The sequence below is a fragment of the Babjeviella inositovora genome (genome assembly GCF_001661335.1).
Source record: "Babjeviella inositovora NRRL Y-12698 unplaced genomic scaffold BABINscaffold_3, whole genome shotgun sequence".
Lineage (NCBI taxonomy): Eukaryota > Fungi > Ascomycota > Pichiomycetes > Serinales > Babjeviella > Babjeviella inositovora.
Window position 1 is genome coordinate 114,611 of NW_017566840.1, and position 13,350 is coordinate 127,960.

Sequence of the window (13,350 nt, forward strand, 5' to 3'; positions counted from 1 at the left end):
TCTTGGCTGCCTTTTACTGTATCATGGATATACTGGTAATGGTCTACGGCCAACAGTTCTCCGTCTTGGAACACGTGCGCTACACCCAAATATTCGTCACCAGTGATTTAGTGACTGTCATTCTCCTGGCGGTAGGTGTTGGGCTTACTTATTCTGCCATCTCCGGGGGCAATTCGACTCATCTTGGTACGAGCCTCTTGGTTGCGGGTCTTGGGATCCAGGTGGGGTCGTTATCCATTTTCATTACCCTCTGGCTGATCTTCTTCTGGCGCGTCCACAAGGCCTCCAAGTTTGCCGAACCGGGATATAACCCAAGATTTCAACACTTAAACAGTAGCTCTGCCATGAAGAAGTTCCCACTTTATGCCTCTGTGGGTATTATCTGCATGTATGTGCGTGCAATTTTCAAGGTTGTGGAGTATGCACAAGGGTGGACCGGGTACTTGAGGGTTCATGAACCATACTTCCTTGGTTTGGACGGGGCTATGGTGGTTATCACTGGGCTTGTGATGTCGTTCCCAGGTTCATACCCAGGTATTGTTGTGGGTCATGATATTTCCGTCAAGAAGAAGAGGAATGGATGGGTGTTTTATGAGTTTGAGGAGGGCATAGAAAAGAACGATTACGACATGGAGCTTCCTCAAGGCAATACCGCTTACGGTAGGCCTGTTTAGACCACTGCTTTATTGGTACATGTTAGTCTATTAATTTTCTTTTTTACGTTGCATAAGTATCAGGTCCTGGCTGAACCAACCATATACATTAATCCCTTGATATAGTATTTTTTATCAAGGATGAAATATAATAGACTGTCTTAGGCAACCCCTACAATGGATATACAGGCTTGATTTGTTGTCAACCTGCTCGTTTGAATCAATTGTGGATTGTTCTAGCGTGCTTGTATGTACGGCAGAGGCGGCTGCGCCATCTTGAAATGCTCAACCCGGCCATCGGCTACATTAAATAGAATTATATTACTTTTTACAGCAATGAGGTTCTCAAAGGATACAAAAAAGTATTTTTTTTTTTGCCAATTTAGTGAAGAATAATGATTTGAAGAACGTGTGGCGGTGATTTTATCTTATAGGGCCGTGCTTCCATGGAATCTCTAAGTGCCCGCCATTTTAGGGCCCTGCTTGCCGATTGCATAGTATTTCTCTGTATGTGCACGCATAATGTGTAAAAAGAAAAGAAAATGTGTAACATTGGAGAATTTCCCGACGGTGGTATATATTAATTCTCCTATTCCATACCAGATCTCATACGTATACTATTCCTGCTATAAATTCCATTTCTACTGTAACCTTTCACAGAATTACCATTGATGGGGCGGTTCTTACCTCGGTAGCTGCTGAGCTTGCTTCCGCGCAGAAGGAACTTTCTACCGCCACGGATACTAAAACCATTGCTTCGCTCTCTACCGTCGCGTCTGATGCGTCTGTGACACTTGCAATCATATCCAAAGCGGTAGTGGCAGCTACGGTCATGGACTCATTAGCAGTCGTCTCAGTCACAGCTGCGATTCCGTTGCTTATCGTGATGGGATTGATACTCAGGGTCCAAACGTTTTATACCTTAAAATACCGCAAGTGCTGGTACTGGACGTGTCTCTGGCTCGGTATCACATTGTAATTCACCGGTTTTGTCACCAGAGTGGTGTCACACTTCCAATCCTTCAACCAAAACGCCTACTTTTGCCAAATTATTTGTATGATCATTGCTATCTGTTGCGTTCTGACTGCCCTTCACTACATCTTGGATATATCGGTAATTGTCTATGACCAACAGTTCTCTATCTTGAAATACATCTGCTACACCCAAATATTCGTCACCAGCGATTTAGTGACTGCTATTCACCTGGCGATAGGTGTTGGGCTTACTTATTCTGCCCTCTCCGGAGGCTATTCGACCCATCTTGATACGCACCTCTTGGTTGCGGGTCTTGCATTTAAGGTATGTTCTTTATCGGTTTGCATTATCCTCTGGTTGATATTCCTCAGGCGTGTATTCCAGGCCTCTGAATTGGTAGAACCCGGATATAAACCAATATTTCAACACTTAAGCAGCATTTCTGCCATGAAGATGTTCCCGCGTTATGCCTCGGTGGGGATTATCTGTATCTATGTCTGTGCAATTTTCGGGGTGGTGAAATTTGCACAGGGATGGATCGGGTACTTGATGGTGACGGGGCCATGCTTCCTCGTTTTAGATGCGGGTATGGTGGCTATAACTGGGGTTGTAATATCTTTTCCAGGTGCGTATCCGAGAATTGTTGTTGGTTGCGATATTTCCGTCAAGGATGACGAGTGGGTGTTTTCAGTGTTGGGGAAGGATACAGGAAAGATCGGCAACCTGGCGGAGTTCCTTCCTGGCGGAGTTCCTTCCTGGTATTTACCATGGACCTGTCTAGATCCCTACTCATTAAACTGTGTTTCGTTGTTTTATCACATAGCCTAGGTATTAGACATTGGATGAGCTGACCGTATGCGTTATTTGCATAAGCAATACCATGTTCTTCCGATTATGGATACATAAATTTTAGTTCATGACCTTCACTATAGACAGATTTGGACTATTGCTAAGTTACTAGCCTTAGCCAATCGGATATTGAGCCAGGATAGTAATTTTCTGATCGTTTCCCCGTAACCTAAGGGCCGAACCGATTCCCAAAAGCTCCACTTCATACCCAGAAAAACCATGCTCTTGTGAGTGTAGGACTTTGTATACATCCGATGGTGTGTTAATTGTCTGCACTACTACACACTTTACACGTTTTTCTTACCCGTGGAGTGTCTATTCACCACACGGCTTAGCCCTAATTGGTGATTAAAGTTTGGTTGTGCCGCGCGTACAGCCCCGTTTTGAAAAATCCCTAGCTGTTGCAGGCGGTTTTTATATCCGGCAATCTTGGTGCCAGGGCACTGCATGAACGGCGGGGCTGGACACCCTACACTGAAAGGCTTGTATCGGTCTTCAGCCCCCTTTGACGGAAGGATATTATTTTCTGCAGAAAAGAGGGTGCCATCAGATGCATATTAGCGCTAACTTGTGGCAAATTTAGCGAGGGATGGTTAGATGAATGACGATGAATTTATGCAACGAGGCTGTGCTTCTGTGGGATATCTATTTTCCCGTCTTGTCAGGGTCCTGCTTGCCTGGTTCATGTTCTTACTCTGAAAGCGATTGAATAATTTTCAATAGTGAAAAAAATACAGCTATATAACACCATGGGATCTCCAGTTAGTGGAATATATGTGTTTCTTCTTATCCCATAGTAAGATTCTACATTAATATTATATCTGCAATGGATACCATCGCTACCACAACTATTCAAGGTATTACCATTGATGGGGCACACCTTGCCTCGGTAGCCTCAACCACCGCTGTGATTCTGTCGTCTGTCGACAACACCGCTGTCGACTTGTACCATTACGTACCCAGTCTTCCAGGAAACTTGGTTTTGCTTGTCGTTTTAGGGTTGATCCTCGGGATCCAGTCGCTTTATACCTTGAAGTACCGCCAGTTATGGTACTGGACATGCCTCTGGCTCGGTATCGCATTGGAATTCACTGGTTTCGTCGCCAGGGTGGTGTCACACTTCCAGCCCCTCAATGGAAGTGCTTACTTGTGTCAGAGTATCTGTGTGACGGCCACTACCCGGTTCATCTTGGCCGCCTTTTACTGTATCATGGATATACTGGTTATCGTTTACGGTGAACAGTTCTCCGTCTTGAAGCGCTTCCGCTACTCCAAAATATTTATCACCAGTGATTTAGTGACTGTCATTATCCTGATGGCGGGCGTTGGGACTGCCTATTCCTCTATCGCTAGCGGTCATTCGTCCAATACTGGCACGTACCTCTTGGTTGCGGGTCTTGGGTTCCAGGTGGGGTCGTTATCCATTTTCATTGTCCTCTGGCTGATCTTCTTCTGGCGCGTCCACAAGGCCTCCAAGTTTGCCGAACCAGGATATAAACCAAGGTTTCAACACTTAAGCAGCACTTCTGCCATGAAGAGGTTCCCGCTTTATGCCGCGGTAGGCATTATCTGCATGTATGTGCGTGCTATTTTCAGAGTTGTGGAGTTTTCAGAAGGCTGGGCCGGTTACTTGAGACGGACTGAGCCATACTTTCTTATTTTGGATGGGGCTATGGTGGTTATAACTGGGATTGTAATGTCTTTCCCGGGTGGGTACCCCGGTATTGTTGTGCGTCATGATGTTTCCGTCAAAAATAAGAAGATAAGGTGGATATTTTATGAGTTTGAGGAGATTGCGGGAAAGGATATCGACATGGGGGAGTCTCCTTAGAGGTGTACTGCGGATCTGTCTAGACCACTATTGATTAAGGCATGTTAATTTTTTTTGTCCGATTGCCTACAACTAGATCATGGCTAATACAGCCATGTATACTATTTCATTTATTAATAAATAATTTTACAAATCAACGATGGTAGATTCAGGCAGATTACCCTTACCATGGAAAGGCAGTCTTGAAGTATCGCCAAACTAATGGCCTTAATCAACTTGGAATTGAACTAAGAAGGGATATATCAGATTGTTTCCGGAAACCTACGGGTTGAACCTGTCGCCATAACTTCTGTGTTTCTAAGACATAGTTATACGCCCAATGGTTAGTAGCTTATCTATGCCGTGGATTTAACATTCTGATCGCCCCATGACAACCCACAACGACTTAACCCCAATTTTTAACCAAGGTGTCATTATGTCGTATGTACAGCCTCGTTTTTAGTCATCCATAAGCGGTAACCGACACCCTTCTCTAAGCCCGGGAACCTCAAAGTAAGGGTACTGCATGAACGGCACTGTCGACTAAGCCATGCGGCGAGGCTTAGATCGGTTTTCAGCCTCCTTAAACTGAAATGTATAATTTTCTGTACCAAAGAGGCGATAAAAAGATACATATATGTACGGTACTTTAATTAGTTTGACGAGCGGAGATGGTTCAAAGAATTGATAATGTTTGTTTGAACCTACGGGGCTATGCTTGCATGGGACCCCTCTTCACCCTTACTTCCAGGGCCCTTCTTTCTTTCACATAGTCTTTGTATAAGTACATTTAGCCTATAAATATGAAAAAAGTTAATATATAAGACGGAAAGATTTCTCCTCAACTTATGTTGGTTTTTTCCATATAACCAGATCTCATAATAATATCTGCTATGATCATCCCTACCACAACCATTCAAGGTATTTCCGTTGATGGGCAATTTGCCTCCTCAGTAGCTGCGCAGCTTATTTCAGCTCAGAAGGTGCTTGCCACCGCCACCGCCGCCAAAGCTATTGCTTCGCTCTCCACCATCGCGTCCGATGCGTCCGTGACGCTTGCAATCATATCTGAAGCGATGGTGGCTGCTACTGCAACTGATTCCTCAGTGGTTGCCTCTGCAACAGCTGAGATCCAGTCACTTATTGACAGCACTGTTGTTTCGTATTACAATTACATACCCAACCTTCCTGGTAATTTGATTATGCTTGTCATTATGGGGTTAGCACTCGCGATACAGACATTTTATGCCGTGAAATACCGTCAGTACTGGTACGGGTCCTGTTTCTGTATCGGTATCGGATTGGAATTTGCCGGCTTCATTTCAAGAGTTATCTCACACTACCAGCCCTACACGAATCAAAATGCTTTCTTGTGTCAAATTATTTGCTTGACTATTGCTCCGTGCTTTATCATGGCGGCGCTATACTGTATTTTGGCTAAACTTGTTATTGTCTACGGTGAACGGTACTCTATCTTGAAACCCGCTCGCTACACTCAAATCTTTGTCGCCAGTGATTTCCTTTCTCTCGTACTCCAGGGTGGTGGTGGTGGAGTAGCTGCTACTGCGGTTTCTGGTAGCGGTTCGACCCATCTTGGCACGAATATTATGATTGCGGGTCTTGGGCTCCAGGTGGCATCCATGACCATTTTTATTGTGCTCTGGCTGGTTTTCTTCTGGCGTGTCTACAAGGCCTCCAAGTTGGCCGAGCCTGGCTTTGACCCGAGATTTGAGCACTTACGCAGTACCTCGGTCATGAAGTTATTCCCACTCTATGCCTCGGTGGCTGTAATCTGCGTCTATGTGCGTTCTATTTACAGAGTGGTGGAGTTGTCAGAAGGCTGGACCGGGCACTTGATGGTGACCGAGCCGTACTTCCTTGTATTGGACGGGGCCATGATGACTATCACTGGGATTGTTATGTCGTTTCCAGGTGCGTACCCAGGCATTGTTGTGGGTCGTGAGGTTTCTATCAAGAAGAAGAACAATGAGGGCGTGTTTTCTGGGGTTGAAAAGAATACAGAAATGAGCAGCGATCTGGGGGAGTTCCTTCAAGGAAGTACTGTTCACCGTGGATCTCTTTAGATAGCTGTCGCATTACTATTGGTTACGTCGGTTTTCCTTGCCATATAGCATATGTACTAGGTGAACTAACCATGTATACTATTTTCTTTATGAGTACAGCTTTATACCAATCGATATAGGCCAATCCTGATAGGCTTTCTCTATGATGGATAAATAGGCTTGAGCTATTGTCATTTTATTGAACAAGATAATTTGGAATTGAGCCTCGATTATAGATAGCTGATCGTCTCTGGTAACCAAAGGCTAAACTGATCCCCAAAAGCTCTACCTTATACCCTGAGAGTCATGCTGCTAGTTTAGGGTCTTGTATACATCCGATAGTTGGTTAACCATATACACTACAGGCTTTACAGTTTTTTCTCCCTGTGACGTATCGACTCTCAACAGAATTTACCGCCTATTTGTAATTTACCCCGTAGTGTCACACCGATGTCCTCGTTTTAAACAATTCCTAGGGATGAGCGATTTTACTTATATCCGGTAATTTCGATTCTAGAGTGCTGCATGCACGGCGAAGCCGACGTCATGCTGTAAAGCTTATATTGACCTTCACCCTTCGCTGGTTGACGTGTATCATTTTCTGCAATGATGAAAGTACCAGTGGCTACATTTTAGCAGAACAGTGACTAACTCAGAAAATGGTCATGTCTTGACGAGTGATGATGTTTTAATGAATGACGGTGATTCTATCCAATGAGACTTTGCTTCGTTGAAACTTCCATTTGCCCGCCCTGTTTGCCTAACGCGTAGTCATTCCCCACACGTGCTTGCATCAATTGCAACCATAAACCGATACGGACATATTACATTGAGGGGTTTTCCAACGACGACTTATTCGTTTTCTTCTTCATAACCAGACCTTATATTAACACATTTTCGTCACATTATCACTATTTCCCTTCACATTAACACTATTACTATCCACATTATCACCATTTCCGCTATGAACGCTATCCCTACCACAACCTTTCGGGGCATTACCATCAACGGAGCGCTTTTCACTTCAGCAGTCGCGGAGCTTGCTTCTGCACAGAAAGAGCTTACCATCGCCACAGCCGCCAAAAAAATTGCTTCGCTATCTACTGTCGCGTCCGATGCGTCCGTGACGCTTGCAATCATATCTGAAGCAGCGGTGGCTGCTACGGCCACTGACTCTTCAGCGGTAGCCTCAGCCACGGCAGCGATCCTGTCGCTTATGTACAACACTTCTGTTCTTTACTATGGCTACGTACCCAGCCTCCCGGGCAACTTGCTTATGCTTATCATCATGGGCTTGGTGCTCGCGATCCAGACGTTTTATGCCGTGAAATACCGCCAGTACTGGTACGGGACGTATTTCTGCGTCGGTATCGCATTGGAATTCGCTGGTTTCGTCGCCAGAGTGGTGTCACACTTCCAGCCCTTCAACCAAGGCGCTTATATGTGCCAGACTATGTGCTTTACCATGTCAGCCCGCTTCATCTTGGGTTTGTTTTACTATATCTTGGAAAAACTTATTGTTGTCTACGGCCAACAGTTCTCCGTCTTGAAGCCTACGCACTACCTCTATATTTTTACCTTTAGTGACATATTGTTTTTCGTCCTCCAAGTGACGGGCAGTGCGACTGCAGGTTCCGTGGTGTCCAAAATGAGCTCGTCCCATGCTCTTACGTATGTTATGCTTGCCGGCCTTGCGTCCCAGTTGTTCTCGATATCTGTTTTCATTGTCCTTGGATTGATCTTCTTCTGGCGCGTGTACAAGGCCTCCAAGTTGGCTGAGCCTGGCTTTGACCCGAAATATGAGTACTTGCGCAGTACTTACACGTTTAAGGCTTTCCAGCACTATGCTTTAGTGGGCATAATCTGCGGTTTTGTGCGTTCTGTTTACAGAGTCGTGGAGTTGTCAGAAGGCTGGACTGGGTACTTGAAGGTGACGGAGCCATATTTCCTTGTGTTGGATGGGGCCATGATAGCTATCACAGGAATTGTGATGTCTTTGCCAAGTGCGTATCCGGGTATCGTTGTGGGCAGCGATGTTCCTATCAGAAAGTACAACAAGCGTGTGGTGTCATCGTTGGAGGGAGGTATTGAAAATTCCAGCGACCTGGAGGAGTTTTCCAAGGAAAGTATCTCTAACTGAGAGTCTATTTGGACTATCACTACTAACCAAGCTTAATTTTTTATCATAGCCCAAACACTATGGCTTGGCTAAACTGGTTATTGCCGCTATTTTCTTAATGAATGATTTTTCTATGAGATAATGGTTAATTCACATAGATTATTCCCAGTATGGATAGGCAAGCTCTTGTTGAAGAGTTTCTTGAACCAACTAGATATTGAGCCAGTCTCACAATTATCTGATTGGTTCCGGAAGCATAGAGGCCTAACCGGTCTCCAGGAGCTCTATGTTTTCTATACCCCATTGCCTTGTAAATATATGACACAGCATACATCCGATCGTATTGTAAGTGTGAAGCGGACACGTGAAAAGGATCGACCTCTCCCTACTTTATCCTCTATACATTATATAGTTAATCAGTATACTGCCAAAAGTAGATATTCAGCCCTTGAGGTTGTGATATCCCACAGGTCGCGTGTTTTTCCTTATGGAGCTCATATTTTCAAACACCGTTCAGTGAACGATTTTAGTGACCCACCCGAGCATCTAAATCTCGCTCAAGATCCCCTTTTCCACTCAGTTGAACATACGCTTTGTCCTGGCTAAATACGTTGGCCACAGCTACAAACCAGCCTTTGTGTATAAACTGCAGAATAAAAACCGTAATAAAGCAATTACCCCGAGATGGCCTTTTAAAACAAACTTTCGAGCATAATATGGCCTGCCGAGATCAGATAATAGTTACGTCATGCTCATTAAACAGATAGAGTCAAATAGTGCTCTCATTATGGAAGCTATTCCGGTAATGCAGATCTTCCGTGCAGGAATTTTTCACGATAAGGTTCGGCTTGCTTTATCTGACTGTGGGGGTAGACTCATAGAACTCCTGTTTCAAGAGTTTGGTAATGATTGAGTTATTTTAATGTCACTCACAGACCACCTCACCAACGACGAACTTGATCGGGTGATATCACATGTAACTTCTCAACATGATCTCGTGCACCTTCTCCAGGTGAATCGCCAACTCTACTCTCTCGGGGCACCTCACTTGTATCGCAACCTTATCATTTCTGCAACCAGTTCTAGGGCTGAAATAGTCACCATACCCGAAAATACTACGTACAAAAGGCAAAACCAGTTTGTCACCGTCATAAAATCCCTAGGCGCCTATAACGCCTTTACCCAAAGCATGGTGCGGTCCCTCGTGCCTGGAGCCCCCCAAAATCTCTTCCACTTGGTGCACACAGTGGTACAAGTTCAGCCAAAGGAGATTGTCGAGCCTGACCATGAATCCATCCGGGCCCTTCTCACAAGGTTTCTATACACACATTTACTCGCACTTCGCGACAGCTTGACATATTTACTGTTGATACCTCTCCCGGAAGACACCCTCGCCATCTACGAAATAGGTTCTCAATGTTATAAGCTCAGAAATATTCTTAGTGGCGAGGCGATTGAGACCGAGCCCGAGAAGTGGCATCCGCTCCCTGATAGTCCTCCTCCACGATTAGATATCAGCAAAGTCCGAAACGTGGAATATTTTAATACCTCGTATAGAGGTATTACCGAACTAACCGCTCACACATTTGACTTCCAAAAGGTCAGACACTTGTCATTGATAGTCCCCGATTACTTCTATGATCACCGGCAAGCAACGGCAGTTGCCTTTAATTTAACATCCCTCACGCTTGATATGACCTTGGCCACGGAACTTTCCTTGAGATACCTCTTCCGCAACGGGCTTCAGTTTGGCCAAAGGTTGCAGTATTTAAGAATAAACTCCAGGGAAACATTGTCCCAAAATCATTTTGATGAACCACCAGCTGTCACCTATGGGACATTGCAGATGTTGGCAGACAACTGTGACATGTCGAGACTCAAAGAAATCTCTGTCAACTTGTCGTATAATAAACTGCAGAACTTGGATGTTTTCCGGTACTTGATGGGTCCATTCTTTGGCACCGGCTCATTCCCTCGGTTACGTAAGTTTGGGTACACGTTTTCTCGAATCGCCGCAACCCAAGCCTACATGCTTGCCAACCGAGGATCTAATGTCGATGTGTTTCCGATTCATCACGCGGAAATCCCCGTCTATCTTCTGAAACAGCTACAAGAGTTGGCAGTGCTGACTCCGTTCACCACCGCCGAGCGGTTCATGGAGCGTGACTGGTATTTCCAGCGATGTCACCTTTCGGACTGTTCCCATTGCATGGCTCGCTTGCCTCAATTCATCGACTTTTTGAGCCACGTGGATACGCTGAGTATCTGCAGGCTTATCGGAGAGCTTTTGGATCAGTTGCGCTTGGTTGCCGTTTATGATTACCCCTTTGCAAGCCCACCGGACTGGAACATTCCCGTGTTCAGCTACCGCAATATAAAGTACCGCGAGTTTGAATTGCACGTCGAGTATCATAAACTGAGTGTGTGCTCCTGCGTAGGCTCCGAGTCAGAAGCGTTTATCGGTTGGATAAAGCACAAATTGGTAGAATACGCAAGGAAGGAGTATTTCAGCAAGTTTCATGCATTGCAAGCATTAAAGATCGACGGAATCCTCGTGCAAAAAGCGAGGGACATGCTTGTGGTGTGAAAGTTTTGGATATACGTGAACATGTCCATTCGCCCCTTGATATTGAAAGGTCTTGTCCGTCTATGTTATGCGATTTTTCGGCTATACAAAATTTCCCCTCATCTATGATTAACGTTACTTCCAGTTTCCTATTTGTATTCACTTTCAATTTATCGTCATAGCCTTGGAACAGTCAAATGGCAATACGATAGGGTGGGTCCCAGGCGTTTCACTTCCATGTACCCGCGATTATTTAATAAGAATCTCCACTCGCTAAGTGAGGAACCGAGGTTATTCCTTATTACGGAATCAATCCTTTTGCTTGTCATCGTAATTGTTTTCTATTTAATGAGAGGTGGCTGGGTTTACTAAATTATGGGTTATCGTGTGCGTGACCGTGGGTGGCCGACGTAAAGCACTGAGCCTGAACTGGGTGATGGACGAGCCTCTGCGATTCAATGAATTAGAGAGCTGGCTAACTTTAGCGCGGATGATTTATGTTTTTTAAAAAATATCAGACGTTCATCACACTTATTGTTGACAGGTGATTCCATTGTCTCACATATCGAGATTAAAGGATTGAAAGGATACATATTCGTCAGAGTTTAAACCGGAATTATTTAACTGACAGATGGTTAACAGTAATTATCGGCCTGGAACCACTTCCCACGCCTTCATTATCGGCTCTATTTTAAGCACAAACCATTAATTCATATCATTCATTTGACTTTGCATTACGCAGACATGCGCCTATCCGTCATACCCCATGTATGCTTCGTTTTCCCTGTTTCTAAGCATAAACATGTCTTCACCGTCGAAGTTAGCCTTCCACTGGCTCGATAACTCGTCTTCACTGTCCATGCCGTAGTCCTCAACCCAGTCCTGCATTTGGATCTTCTTGCCCATACTCTTTTGCACAAACATAGCGGACCCCAGTGGCGAGTTATATGTCGGAGAGAGTGCACCATCGGGTATGTGTGCTAAAGGGTCTGGGAGGTGACTACCGCGGGCCTCTCTGGTGAGTGGATTCCCGCTGAACCCCCCTGCCATCACTGCGGGCATCTCTGGCACCTCCCGGATGTCCGTTCCGTCACGAGTAACCAACTTGTCCTGGCTATCGTTCAAGGCCACCTCCTTAGCCGCGATTGACTGCATGAGCTTGAGAAAGTTGGAATTCTGGAACTTGCTGTTCGTCTCCGCTGAGCGGCTGGTAGCCTCTCCCGTCATTACTGCCAGGACCTGTTCCGCGGTGGCAGCAAGCGAATGGTCTTCTGGCACAGTCACATCTACCTGTCGTGCTTCCTGCTGTAGCTCCCTTTCCACGTTGGCAAATTCCTGGTTAAAAAGATCCTGCTCTGCCTCCTGCTTGTGTAGCTGCTGGTGTTCCAGCTGATGTGTGGGCTGTGGGACGGTCATGGCCATGTTCCCCGTCATTCCACTTCTCATGAAGTTGGTGGCAAAGGCATTCAGGGGACGGATTTGCGGCTGCTGTACATTACCCTGCTGCATAAACTGGCTCTGCCACTGGTTGGAGGCGACAGACAGGTTCTGTGGCTGTGATGTGAGGTTGAGGTCCTGGAAGGACTGGGCCCACTGGCTGTCCTCCGCCCGCCGTTGCTGCTCGACGTTCGCCGGAAACTGCTGGTTGTACAACTGTTCGTAATGCGCCTGTTGGAAGGAGTTCTGGCCCTGGTTAAACGCGGCAAAGTCGTTCTGCAAGTTTCTATCCACCTGATTGAACTTATTGGAGGCAAACAGCGCCTGCCTGGCTCCCAGGGAAATGTCGTTCTGGAGTGAACGATCACGTTGTGTGTGTTTGCTTAAATTCTGTAAGGCATTTGACGGCCCACAGGACGCTGTATCCATGATGTGTTGTGTGTTTATGTTTCGCTTTGGAGGAAAGAAAAGAAGGCGGTGTTTTTGATCTGGCATCGCTTTCATGGAGTTTACCGAAGGCCGTTCGGGAACTTGGAAGGCAGACCGAGCGTGCGCTTGCGAAAAGCTACCAGAAGCGGAGTCTGCATCCAAAGCCTGAAGCATTAACGGGTGCCGAGAGCCAACTACGGAGGAATATGGCAGGAAGTGAGGCTAGTACACAGAGTATATACTATTTATCTTTTAGCACTAATCTAGCTAAATTTCTTAACCTTTTCTATATCCCTATTTATGAGAAAGTGGGGACATATTCGGTGTGAGATCCTAGCTCCAATATGTGAGTGATTTGGCATGTGATAACTGTCCTACACCTAACGGAGAGCCCGTTTAGCCAAAACCTCAACCTACTATGTTATCAATTAACGTGTTGGAGAGACAA

At 45.6% G+C, this 13,350-nt stretch overlaps 7 protein-coding genes across 7 annotated transcripts; 5 read left to right on the forward strand and 2 right to left on the reverse strand.

The window, feature by feature from the left end:
* The first annotated feature begins 1,599 nt into the window (after window positions 1–1,599).
* On the forward strand, window positions 1,600–2,506 carry BABINDRAFT_118266 (uncharacterized protein). The gene has a single exon (XM_019126908.1). It carries the CDS (start codon window positions 1,711–1,713, stop codon window positions 2,455–2,457), a length of 747 nt encoding a protein of 248 aa, XP_018986264.1. The 5' UTR covers window positions 1,600–1,710; the 3' UTR covers window positions 2,458–2,506.
* BABINDRAFT_118267 (uncharacterized protein) lies at window positions 2,507–2,835 on the reverse strand. Its single transcript, XM_019126909.1, has one exon. It carries the CDS (start codon window positions 2,727–2,729, stop codon window positions 2,556–2,558), a length of 174 nt encoding a protein of 57 aa, XP_018986265.1. The 5' UTR covers window positions 2,730–2,835; the 3' UTR covers window positions 2,507–2,555.
* Window positions 2,836–3,214: 379 nt separating this feature from the next.
* On the forward strand, window positions 3,215–4,424 carry BABINDRAFT_160375 (RTA1 domain-containing protein). The gene has a single exon (XM_019128197.1). The coding sequence runs from the start codon at window positions 3,305–3,307 to the stop codon at window positions 4,307–4,309; it is 1,005 nt and encodes a 334-aa protein (XP_018986266.1). The 5' UTR covers window positions 3,215–3,304; the 3' UTR covers window positions 4,310–4,424.
* Window positions 4,425–5,667: 1,243 nt separating this feature from the next.
* Window positions 5,668–6,733, forward strand: BABINDRAFT_160376 (RTA1 domain-containing protein). Its single transcript, XM_019128198.1, has one exon. The coding sequence runs from the start codon at window positions 5,701–5,703 to the stop codon at window positions 6,370–6,372; it is 672 nt and encodes a 223-aa protein (XP_018986267.1). The 5' UTR covers window positions 5,668–5,700; the 3' UTR covers window positions 6,373–6,733.
* Window positions 6,734–6,979: 246 nt separating this feature from the next.
* On the forward strand, window positions 6,980–8,796 carry BABINDRAFT_160377 (RTA1 domain-containing protein). Its single transcript, XM_019128199.1, has one exon. It carries the CDS (start codon window positions 7,316–7,318, stop codon window positions 8,489–8,491), a length of 1,176 nt encoding a protein of 391 aa, XP_018986268.1. The 5' UTR covers window positions 6,980–7,315; the 3' UTR covers window positions 8,492–8,796.
* A 596-nt stretch (window positions 8,797–9,392) lies between these two features.
* Window positions 9,393–11,057, forward strand: BABINDRAFT_165680 (uncharacterized protein; the record flags this gene model as incomplete). The annotated part of the gene is made up of 1 exon (XM_019130358.1): window positions 9,393–11,057. One exon carries the CDS (start codon window positions 9,393–9,395, stop codon window positions 11,055–11,057), a length of 1,665 nt encoding a protein of 554 aa, XP_018986269.1.
* A 364-nt stretch (window positions 11,058–11,421) lies between these two features.
* BABINDRAFT_118312 (uncharacterized protein) lies at window positions 11,422–13,183 on the reverse strand. The gene has a single exon (XM_019126910.1). The coding sequence runs from the start codon at window positions 13,074–13,076 to the stop codon at window positions 11,787–11,789; it is 1,290 nt and encodes a 429-aa protein (XP_018986270.1). The 5' UTR covers window positions 13,077–13,183; the 3' UTR covers window positions 11,422–11,786.
* Window positions 13,184–13,350: the final 167 nt, after the last annotated feature.